The sequence below is a fragment of the Periplaneta americana genome, chromosome 14 (assembly GCF_040183065.1).
Source record: "Periplaneta americana isolate PAMFEO1 chromosome 14, P.americana_PAMFEO1_priV1, whole genome shotgun sequence".
NCBI classification, from domain to species: domain Eukaryota; kingdom Metazoa; phylum Arthropoda; class Insecta; order Blattodea; family Blattidae; genus Periplaneta; species Periplaneta americana.
The window spans coordinates 24623914-24636862 of NC_091130.1; the positions used below are offsets into that span (position 1 = coordinate 24623914).

The 12949-nt window shown below is 36.0% G+C and overlaps 1 protein-coding gene and 1 long non-coding RNA gene across 3 annotated transcripts in view; one reads left to right on the forward strand and one right to left on the reverse strand.

The window, feature by feature from the left end:
- Positions 1–12949, forward strand: part of LOC138713977 (uncharacterized) — a 201053-nt gene that overhangs the window by 39911 nt on the left and 148193 nt on the right. The gene's annotated exons all lie outside the window — the stretch shown is intronic.
- LOC138713958 (DNA-directed RNA polymerase II subunit RPB1-like) overlaps positions 11395–12949 on the reverse strand; it is a 43782-nt gene continuing 42227 nt past the window's right edge. The window contains exon 3 of the mRNA XM_069846537.1: positions 11395–12672. Coding sequence (XP_069702638.1) covers positions 11395–12672 — 1278 coding nt within the window. The remainder of the gene's footprint in view (positions 12673–12949) is intronic.

Genomic DNA, 12949 nt, shown 5'->3' on the forward strand with positions numbered 1-12949 from the left:
GTTCTATCAGAAGTTTAAGGACATTCCTTCGAAAGAGAAAAAATTAAATTATGGTTTATTTAACGACGCTCGCAACTGCAGAGGTTATATCAGCGTCGTCGGTGTGCCGGAATTTTGTTTCGCAGGAGTTCTTTTACATGCCAGTAAATCTACTGACATAAGCCTGTAGCATTTAAACACACTTAGGCCTAAATGGCATCGGCTTGGGCCGGCATCGAACCCGCAACTTCGAGCATAGAAGGCCAGCGCTATACCGACTACGCTACTTAGCCGACTCTTCGAAAGAGATTTTTCACTTATTGTCATAGTTATGTGGAATCCTCTGATGTTTATGTAAGTACCAAATGGCTGTGAAAAATGAAGTTTTTTTACTACAAACCCTATCTCTCTATAGTTGATAACATAGGCTACGAAGTGCGATGATCAAGCGTATCTTGGCTTTCTATAATTCGTACTATCCTAACATTTTACATGAGAGACTTTGGAAATCACGAAAAACCCAAGCTAAGATAGCTGAAACTTGGGATCGAACCCTGTACCTCTCGAGTACAAGGTAGGCATGGTAATCAGTAGGGACCGCATTTTTATGTAATTACATATTATATTCCTTTCAACCTAACCGTATATAAATAACAAATCTCTGCGAATCTTGTAATTACCATTGATATATTAAAATTTGATACTACATATTTTTACATACTTACCCCACATTACATATTATGGCTTGGTATTACATAAATCTATATATTTGGGAGTTTTATTCATTTTTAATTCTCTGAAATGAAAAAGAAAACTTTTGCTGGGGAAGTTTACAATTTGAAATACACAGATTTAAAAAGCCCTTTTACCTATCCAAGAAAGGATATATTTCGGGACGAAACAAAACATTCTTAGTTCCAGGAAGTAATAGAGGCACTTACCCCATACCGCCAACTATAAATATGAGTGAACAAAAGGCAACCTTTCTCATACAACTACCTTTTATTGTAAAAAATGACTCAGAAAGTAGCGTTGCCTTCATGTGGTGGAGGACGACATGATTTCTCTCGAACTATAATTGTTCTGCACACATCTTAACAAGCCGTTCCAATGCAATTTGCAACCTTACTCACTTCTTCCTAATCCTTCCATGGAAATCCGTGACAAGTCTGACATGAGACATTCAGGTTATTGCTTGATCTCTTTATTTTAAATTTAATAGACCTATACGGAAATGGGATTTTCCGAGCAATTAGAAAGTATTGTTCTCGGCTGGAATAATCCTATCCTTCCGAATAAGACAGGAATGTCACTTTTCAAACAACAGTTTGTAAATGCCTATAGTACTTTCTTTCTTACATGGAGCAGCTAAAATGCATATGTCCCACATCTCCTCTTATTTTCTCCTAATCCAGTAAAGCGAAACAGTGCTTGCAGTATTGTTGTGTCATTCATTTCACTCAGTTCTCTAGTTTTAGTACTTACAATATAAAGTGCAAGTGAGTTTATCTACTGCTTTTAACTAACTAAAATGACCCTGTATCTTCAACCCTAACGACAAAAATAAAATCATGGATTGTAATGGACGAAGCTTTCACTACAGATGGAAAAATAGTAATGTGTCAAGTGTGCGGTAAAAAAGTCGGGTGCTCTATGAAATCACAACTGGAGAGTCTTCCCTGTCCTATACCTGCCAGATATTGATATTAAATATTTTCATGATTTTACATATTTTGGTACATATTCAGCTTATTTTTCTTACATAAACATGTACATATTTCACACTTTGATATTACATAAAAATCCGGTCGCTAGTAATCAATATACCACCATGCTCGATGATGATTTATTTTATTTATTTTAGTTGGTTATTTAACGACGCTGTATCAACTACTAGGTTATTTAGCGTCGATGGGATTGATGATATCGAGATGATATTTGGCGAGATGAGGCCGAGGATTCGCCAGAGATTACCTTGTATTCACATTACGATTGGGGAAAACCTCGGAAAAAACCCAACCAGGTAATTCGACGATGATGATGATGATGATGATGATGATGCAAGAATGGACTATTAGTCGTGAACATGTTTAAACTTCTTCAAATTCCTAGCTCACAACTAGCAATAGGCCTAATAATTACGTTAAGTCTGCGAGATTCGACAATGCTTTCATATTAACCTGTTCATATTCAACATTAAATGTGATTACCATATGGAACTCCGTACACGCAAGTGCTCTGTTAAAAAGGAAGAAACAAACAAATTATTTCCAGTTCGTATCGATTATCATCATAAATAACGTCCCGCGGGCGTCATGGTAACATAGTATGTCATTTGCAACAAATAAAAAAAGACAAGCTACGATAGAAGTTCAGTACTTAAAATACTAATCTGTTATTTCGCTGTTTTAGCAGGCATGTATCAACCCTCAGGGACAATCATGTGTATAAATCAAAATTACAAAATTATCTCTCTTAAATTCTTGTAAAAACCTCCATGATACACAGGACAAGTACATTCACTGATGTAATAAATGTGTTCGAACCAATGTAACAATTAAATGATGAAATAATAATAACTGAAGCTAGTGGCTTATTTAAATTAGAACTATCGTAATCACAATTAATCATATTATTACTAGGTTCGAACCTTCTCACTTGTCATATTATAATAGTAATATACGTTACAAGAGCGGTATGTTTACGTTTTCATGGTCGAGGAAAAGATTGAAAAAGCGAAACGTAGTTGAGCTTTTTAATTTCCGAGAACATGAAAACAAACATACCGCTCGTGTATCGTACATTATTTTGTGCGAAGATTGTTTATTACATACCTGAAAGACGAATTTCTAATTAGTTGCAATGAAATATCCATCTTGGTTTCTGTTTAATGACGGCAACTTCGGAAAACCAAAATAACTTTCTTCAACATTGTTGCTATAAAATGTTTTCTGTGTTTACTATCCTCCAGCAGGCCGTGATATACGTCTGCCTTTCCCCCCCCCCCAGTCTATAAATGCGAATTTAAACAAAGGGTAAAGTTATGTAATGATTTATTTTTCATTTTAATATTTTAACAATATTATTTATATAACATATTGCAGTAATAACATCCGCATCTGGAATCTTGTTGATTTTTTCACGAATTCCTTAATGTTACTTGTATCAGGAATGCAATAAGTTTCGTGGAGTAGTAGACTTTACTTAATTTTTGCAAATATTTAAAAACAATAATTAACAGTGCAATTTAGGTGAGATTGCAGTGGTAAGTTTCCAATTTATAATTAATTACTATGTTAAACGTCTCTAAAAATAATATGTTAAAAGCCTAGAGCAGTAAAATGAATGTCGCGCTTAAGCGGTAAGAAGAGGGAAATTGTTATGTGTGTTACGTTGGGAATACTGAATGTGGTATTTCACACTTACCGCGTATTGGTTCTGTGCGGAAAACAAGCAAATACGCACGATCTCGCACAAAATTAGTTTATTCAAGTTCCTCTTACATTTCACTTTTTCATAACTATAATTTTAGAATTCGAGAAAAGCTGAAATATTTAATTTGGAAGTTTACATCTGAAAGCTATAATCCCGATTTTAGAGTTTACAACATTTTAACTGCCAGATTCACTGCCACATTACATTTTAATATATTTATTTTATTTATTTATGCTCGACCATGCCGAAATGTAGTAATTATACACCTGGTAGCAGCCCTTTAATGGACCTCATTAAAGTACACCTATTAATTAAAGTTCAGGTGTTCCACCACTCAGAAAACACCATTGTCGCAATATGAAAGCGCAAGTATCGATTATTCTCGGATATGCAATCGAAAGACAACTAGCGAAACGTCACGGAGGCTGAAAATCCAATACTGTCGCAGAAGGTTATGTTCTGTTACTATAATAATTAGCGTTAATTGTAAATAATATTCAAATAAATTCAATTTGTCATCTCGGTTTTCAATTTCTAAATCAATTTCAAGGTTATATCAAGATTAATGTTAATTTTACTCTCTAGATTATATCAAGGTCAATGACATTTGTTTCTAGGAAAAAAAACAATACTTTCGCGTCTGCGCACATCTCACAATTTACGAGATATTGCACAAGGTTAGTTCCGCTCCCCAGTCAGTTAAGAATAACATGAATACTTTTGAATAATTTCAAGTCAGAAATATGGTGGAGCATAAAAAGTCGTATGAAACTTGCCTATAATGGTAATTAAGACGCTCGTATGAAAATTATGAAACTCGCTTGCTCTCGTTTGATAAACATACTCGCGTCTTAATTACTACCATTATAGGCTCGTTGCATAATGTACTATTATTGTATTAATTTATAAGTTAGTTTGAGGCATACACATTATTTTTCATCTTATTTCCTTATGTACGTCGTCATATTTTATACGGGGTGGAAGAGAAATAATCCAGCAGTTTGAAAGGGATATTAGAATAAATTTAAATGAATAGAAATCCTGTATTACGTCTTGTGATTAAATGCACGGTTAATTAGAAAATTGAGCTGGACGTTTCAGCAATATAGCAACATCGCCGTTAACACACTGATCTTTATTATCGTAATATAGATGTAAGAGATAAGCGAACTAAGGTCTGTCTCCTAGGTGAACTACCTTCTACCTCCCTCTGGGACTACGATGTTGCAATCTTCTCGCATCGTTCAGTGGCTTGAAATTAGTGGTTTTTAAATATTAAATTTACACGAAAACCGTCCACGCTATTGAAATACGTCAGAGGAATAAATGATTCTTTATTAGATTTCCTATCCATATGGACCAAAATCACGATTACGATTTTACTTTCAATAGTTACCGAATAAGAGGGTGTTACACATTTGAGAAAAAAAAAACTTTTTTTTTCTACGGAAACTATGAATTTTTCATCAACATGGTATTACACTTTTTTATTAAATACAACATGAGTTATTCGCTCTGAAAATATGCAAGGTTATTTCACTTCCACCCTGTACAGGCTATCGTTAGTAGATCTAGCTATAGACTGCGCATTCCATTTGATCAATGTTGTAGTGGAAACATAATCTAAGCCTTGAATAAACAACTGAAGGTCTTTCATAACGAATTGCAGGTACGTAGAAAAGCGTTTCGCATCAATATAGAACTTGAGTTGATATACATATCTTTCGTGAAGTTCACTGGCGCTTTAGGAACTTGAGTCTAACAGCCATGTGAAATTACGTGCAAATATTTAAGACAATGTATTCGTGTTCACAAAAAATCTTTAAGTTCCGTGCCAAATCACAAAAACATATTTTTTTCTGTAAATTTCTGTGTAATCCACCTACAGTTTTGTCGATATGTTAGAGAGATAATACAAATTAATAGTAAGGACATGCTACAAAACTGAAACAAAGTCCTCGACTGTCTTTTGTCCGCGTTGCGTGGTAACTAAAACCCTCTTGCGTGCCAATGCTTCGTTTCTGTCGTTCAGAATATGAACAAATGTATAGGATAAGTAGACCATTATTTGAGTGACTCTCGCTCCAGAGGCGCCGGTATTGCTTTTAGCGGCCACTGTAGGCTAATCAAGATGGCAGAGACGTTGGGAAGGATTAACAGAAATATCTACTCTACACAAACGAATTATCTATACAGAGTAAAAGTGAAAAATAATAACCTTGCAATTTGAAAGCTACGATATGGTACATTTAAAAGAATAGAAAACCTATATTACGTTTTGTGATTAAATGCATGTTAATTAGAAAATTAAGTTTGGAGTTTGAGCAATCCGGCAACATCGCCGCAAACACACTCTACTCGTGATACAGATGTAAAAGGTCAACGAACGCGGTGTATCTAGGTAGGTGAGTTGCTCTCTGCCTCGACGTTGCCACTTGATGGCATCGTTCAGTGCCTTGAAATTAGAGGTTTTTAAAATTAAATTTACAAGAAAACCGTGCAAGCTATTGAAATATTCCAGAGGGATAAATTAGGCCTATTCTTTACTAGAGTGCGCTCTTTGTAAAATGACAGTTGACTTAATATAAAACTGTCAATATAGATGTCGAACTTGGAGTCGGCCACAAAGCGAAAAACACTGGAGGAGAGGGTTTCGATCCGGTGCTGTGGATTGAACTTCAGCGTAGCTCAATGGTTAGAGCGCTTTTTACGTAGAACCAAGGACCCGGGTTCGATCCCGGCGCCGGAGCGAATTTTTCTTTCTAATATTAATTAAAGAATAAACTGCAAACACAACCTTGGAGATATGATAAAGAACTGAATTAATTCGAAACATTTAAACATATAAGAAATTATGTATCCTCTCTACGACACCGGTTGTTTTTACGAACGTCGGTGTTGTACAAGACACACGGGCGGGCGAGTAGAAAGAGGAATAGATATGAAACTTGTAGAGGAATTGGCGTGGCACATTAGTCCAAACAACTTTTAATTTATTTACATGTAATTTGTTACACACATCTTGAAAAAAAAAACACAGAAATTATAAAGTATAGGCCTATATTCTTCTGTCTCTGCTGCTTGTATCAACTAATGAGCCGCATTCCGCTGGACCTATAAAACTTACGAACTAACGACCAGCTAATAGATAAACTAAAAAAAAAATGTTGTTCCAGTCATAACTTTTTAACTAAAGTTCGTGTCATAATTTTAAGTGAGTTTGCAAGAGTAAATTTAAATAAGAGGAAACGGGTAAGGGGGCAAAAAAAAAATATATATTATATTTTGTAACAACTGTGACGGTATTTGTGTTGCGTCATAAAATGACACCACAAATTTTCATTTATAAAACGTGTTGGATGGGTAGGAAGGTCAACTACATGTAGGAACCCCATATCCTGTGTTCTTCATATCCTTTTGAAGGAACTTGCCGACCGGTACTAACATATGGAAAAGACACGCCTCCCCAAACTTTCCTCCGTCATATTTCTATGACGACGACGGAACAGGGTGTCGATTTTTTCGTTCACAAACTCTCTTGCCTTGGCTTTCGAGGGTCGGACCTGTATGGATCCTTGAACTTATTTTGGTCGATTATGTGCCCTATACGCATGTACAGAATGGAAGGTTTTTAATTATGGTCCTAAGCGACGAATTCTCTTCACAGAATTAATTGAAAAGTTCTCTACCATTTTGTTTCTTTGCGCATTTATTTATGTATTAATATTGTCTCCTTGATCTTTTTGATTTAGAATTTATGGTGAAAAGATTAAACAAATTTTATGAATCCTGGGGTCTTTCTATAAATTATAAGAAGACAGAATATTTGGCCATTAATACTAAAAGTAGTGATAATATTGTTATATATGATGAAATTGAAATTAAAGGAGTTAGCCAGGTAAAATATCTAGGTACAATTATAACTAAAACAGAAGGTACTGGCGAAGAGGAAATAAAAAACCGAAATTAACAAAGTAAAAAAAGTATAACATGTGTAAATTCTATATGGTGGGATAAACATCTTTGGAAGGATACCAAAAAATATATTGTCAAAATGTTGGTTGAATCTGTATTAAACTACGGAAGTGAAATATGGGTAACGAATGCATATTATAGAAAAAGAATTTTGGCCGTAGAAATGGATTATTTGAGACGAAGTGCTAGAGTCTCCCGCATGGACCACATTAAAAATGAAGAAATTAGGCACAGAATGGATGCTGAAGAGACAGTGTTAAATAGAATAGAAAATAAGAGTTTGAAGTGGTTTGGTCATCTGATGAGAATGGGTGAAGACAGATGGCCTAAACAAATTTACCAGTGGAAACCTCCAGAAAGAAGAGGAAGAGGTAGACCAAAAAGAGCTTGGGACAACGAAATAATGGAGGTCATGCACAAGAGGAGGTTGAGGACTGAAGACGCACAAGACAGAAGGCTTTGGAGGATTGGCACAGGAAGACGGCAGTAGCTGTAGAATCCTGAATATATAATATTGTTTTCTGAAGAAATTTTCTCATGAAATTTCGGTCAGTGTATGGGACCGGTGTCCACCCAGCATCGTGATGCACTTGGGGAGCTACGATAGGTAGCGAAATCCGGTTGCGAATACCAGCTATAACGGCTGGGGGGATCATCATGCTAACCACACGATACCTCCATTCTGGTTGGAGGATGATCGTCCACCTCTGCTTCGGCATGTGGGCGTGAGGCCACCAGCCGGCTGGTCGGTCTAGACCCTTCACGGGCTTTAGCGCCACGGATTATTATTATTATTATTATTATTATTATTATTATTATTATTATTATTATTATTATTTTAGTAGGTTATTTTACGACGCTTTATCAACAGCTCAGGTTATTTAGCGTCTGAATGAGATGCAGGTGATAATGCCGGTGAAATGAGTCCGGGATCCAACACCGAAAGTTACCCAGCATTTGCTCATATTGGGTTGAGGGAAAACCCAGGAAAAAACCTCAACCAGGTAACTTGCCCCGACCGGGAATCGAACCCGGGCCATCTGGTTTCGCGGCTAGACGCTCTAACCGTTACTCCACAGGTGTGGACATTATTATTATTATTATTATTATTATTATTATTATTATTAGTCTATTATTGTTATTATTGTTATTATTATTATTATTATTATTATTATTATTATTATTATTATTGTTTCCTGAAGTAGAGGTAGTGAATATTCATTATCACGCCAATTCTGAGTTTAATACAATTTCTGGTTTCTGAGAAAGAAATATGTGACTAGTTGCAGGAAATAGAACCTAAATTCGGATTTTTTTTTTTTTTTTTTTTTTTTGTGATTTCAAAAAGAGGATGAAATACTGAGAATTTAAAAAAAAAATTATGGTTCTCGAGGCTAAAGTTTTTTAATATATTACTTATTGAATGTTGATATTACATTAGCTACGTACTTTTCGATAAACATGCAATTAAAGTTTTCAAATTCTACAATTTGGGATTTCTCGTTAGAGATCTTTCCCTTCTACTCAGTAAAGCTGTCAATTGCTTTTGCTTTGTCTTTTGGCTGACGCTTTTTAACTTTGCTTCTGCAATATTTCTGACAAGATTACCGTTCCACGAATTTTTCGTCGTGCTGATGAGAACCGAATAGTTCGAAACCGGAGATTCGCAAACTGGGTAAAAGAATATCGTCATATTTTGTGTATCGCAGGCCAAAGCCTTTGGAAGCTCCAAAGATTACAAAGGATAATACCAAATGCAATCAAAGGATGAAACCTTTGGCAAAGATCTACGAAAACACAAACTTGTATTTTAGGAGTGTAAACTCTAGGCTATTTGTTGTTTTGCGTTTTCTCTGTTTCGGCTTCAATTTGCCTCTTCTGCTAGAGAAGAGTGATGACAAAAATTCTGTCGATCACTACTCTAGGACAGAGTGGAGAAGGGAAAGATCTCCAACGAGAAATCCCAAATTGTAGAATTTGATACACCTCCACTAAGTTTTAAGTTCGCAGTGCAAAATCTTCTATCCACTACACCAGCCCTGCACAAGGTTTGCGCTCTCCGAGCCGCCTCACAGCTCATGAGCGGAATGCAGATATTAGCTGCGCTCTTTATAAAGGTGGACTGGAAGAAGGGGTGATCTCGTACAAAATATGCACAAAAGAAAGTACTATTACGAGTGCTTATGAAATGAATTCCCGTTCAGTGTTTGCAAAACTATCTTGGACTATTATTAATTAAAAAAGAAATATTTATTTTACACAAATAATAGAAATTCTATAGCTACTTAAATGTACAATATCATTTTGTTATATTTTTATTTATCAGTATATCAGAACGGGTTTTATGCTGTTGGCAGCTGAAAGGAACAGTAGCCTACTGATCGTAATGAAACATCAGTTACAGATGTTCGATGTCTGCCTTTATTAAAGTTGATTATAGAAAACAGTTGCTCACAAATATAAATGTTGAGCCAAACATAGCAATCATTTTCACAGCAAGCCTGTGTAGTCGTGGATATTATTGCTAATGTTTAGTCTTGTAAAACTCAACCAGGCTAGTAGTATTATTCAAACGATCTTTAGCCCTTAGGTCACATTGAAGATCAATAAGTTCGAGCTGTAAATCATTAAATGTTAAATGTTATGTTCCTTTTTTTAGATTCCTCCATACTGTACTGTAGCAGTAGATAAGCAACGTGAAACAGTTACTGAGAATAGGCCTACACACTGCACTCCACGAGATAACTGAGTGGTCGTTTCCCTCTCCTCTACCTATAGCAAGTCTATGTCATTCTGACGTAACTTCCTGTCCGTTTCGGCGAGCGGTAAACACAGCTCTCCCGCTCCGAAGGAGCGCGCGCGCTCGTTGAGCGCTGTTTGTGTAGGCCTGCACTACACTGAGAGTCAAAGAAAATTATTTTTCTCTCACTGCTATATATTTTGATTTATTAGCTAAGGCAGTAATCTTGCAGTTTAATGTTAAAGAAACTAAGAACTTCTGCTTAATTTATGTCGCCTACCATAAATTGTAGCATATGTCTTGTATAGCTAAATCAATGCCCATTCTCTCCACAAAAAAAAAAAAACACTATCGCAAATAAAAATAATTACTAACAGACTAGCTTAGTAGTCTACAGCTGAAGACATCTCACAGATGGCCATGTGGTAAAAGCATCCGATTTGCATTGTATGCATTTTCCATAAATTAAGACATCCTGCATTATTGGAGGCGTAATGAAGTCAAAACTAGAGAAGAAGCATATACATTTGACACGCTCTAAAATTACGTTCATTTCTTATATTAAAGTCAATAAATAAACATTTATCAGTGGTGTTTCTATGGTGATATAATTGGTGATATTAGGGAGGTAATCACACAGTAGTGGCGATGAATATTCAACGACGGACATGGGCGGGACGCAGGAAGAAGCAGCGAAGCGAATGGCAGGGTGGTCCACAGCAACCTGAAGTTGGGGAAGCGAGGGAAGAATTTGTGGAGTTCAGGCTGAGGAAAAGCTCATTCAGACAGGAGAGAGAAATTAGGCTAAGGAGGGTGAGAAAGAAGACGGGACAGCATGAAAAGAGGAGAAAACAAGGAAGAAAGAAAGAAGAAGAAGAAAGTATTGATCATATCAAGATGTATTTTGTGAATGAAAAAGAACTAGAAGACAAAATAATACCAAGAAAATGAACAAGTTCAGCATTTAGGCCTACTAGAGCATGAGAAATAAGAAGAGGAAGAAGAAGAAGATCATCATCATCATCATCATCATCATCATCATCATCATTAAAAAGTTCATGATAAAGTGGATGAAAATTATGGGTCGAAAGGGAAATTAAGTTTATAAGAAGATGAAATGAATATTAAATCAGACTGAAATTGATAGGGACTTTTCTCTCATTGGTCTATTTTACATCGCTTTATCTACTGCGATGGTTATCTAGCATTTGAGTGCGACGAAGGTGATAATGCCACCGAAAAGATGACGGAGAAGAATTAGAAGATCACGGAGAAGGATTAGAAGATGACGGAAAAGGGTTGGAAGATGACAGAGAAGAATTAGACGATGACTGTGAATGATTAGAAGATGACGGAGAAGAATTACAAGATGATGGCGGAGAAGGATTAGGAGATGACGGAGAAGAACTACAAGATGATGGCGGAGAAGGATTAGGAGATGACGAAGAATAATTAGAAGATGACGGAGAAGAATTAGAAAAAGACGGAGAATGATTAGAAGATGACGGAGAAGAATTACAAGATGATGGCGGAGAAGGATTAGGAGATGACGGAGAATAATTAGAAGATGACGGAGAAGAATTAGAAAAAGACGGAGAATGATTGGAAGATGACGGAGAAGAATTAGAAGATGACGGAGAATAATTAGAAGATGACGGAGAATAATTAGAAGATGACGGAGAAGAATTAGAAGATGACGGAGAAGAATTAGAAGATGACGGAGAAGAATTAGAAAAAGACGGAGAATGATTAGAAGATGACGGAGAATGATTAGAAGATGACGGAGAAGAATTAGAAGATGACGGAGAAGAATTAGAAGATGACGGAGAAGAATTAGAAGGTGACGGAGAAGAATTAGAAGATGACGGAGAAGAATTAGAAGATGGCGGAGAATGATTAGAAGATGACGGAGAAGAATTAGAAAAAGATGGAAAATGATTAGAAGATGACGGAGAAGAATCAGAAGATGCCGGAGAATAATTAGAAGATGACGGAGAAGAATTAGAAGGTGACGGAGAAGAATCAGAAGATGGCGGAGAAGGATTAGAATATGACGGAGAAGAATTAGAAGATGACGGAGAAGAATTAGAAGATGACGGAGAAGGATTAGAAGGTGACGGAGAAGAATCAGAAGATGGCGGAAAAGGATTAGAATATGACGGAGAAGAATTAGAAGATGACGGAGAAGAATTATAAGATGAAGGAGAAGGATTAGAAGATGACGCAGAAGAATTAGACGATGACGGAGAAGAATTAGAAGATGACGGAGAATAATTAGAAGATGACGGAGAATAATTAGAAGATGACAGAGAAGAATTATAATATGACGGTGAATGATTAGAAGATGACTGAGAAGAATTACAAGATGATGGCGGAGAAGGATTAGGAGATGACTGAGAATAATTAGAAAATGACGGAGAATAATTAGAAGATGACGGAGAATAATTAGAAGATGACAGAGAAGAATTATAATATGACGGTGAATGATTAGAAGATGACTGAGAAGAATTACAAGATGATGGCGGAGAAGGATTAGGAGATGACTGAGAATAATTAGAAAATGACGGAGAAGAATTAGAAGATGACGGAGGATTAAAAGACGACGGAGAATGATTAAAAGATGGAGTTGAATTAGAAGATGACGATTAGGTTTAGAATACGACGGAGGAGGATTAGTTTTTGACTAGAAGGATTACAAGAATGCCGAGAAGAATTAGAAGATGACGGAGGATCAGAAGATGACGGAGTTGAATTAGAAGACGGAAAGAAAATACAAGATGGCGGAGAAGAATTAAAAAAAAGACGAGTAAAAATTGAAGA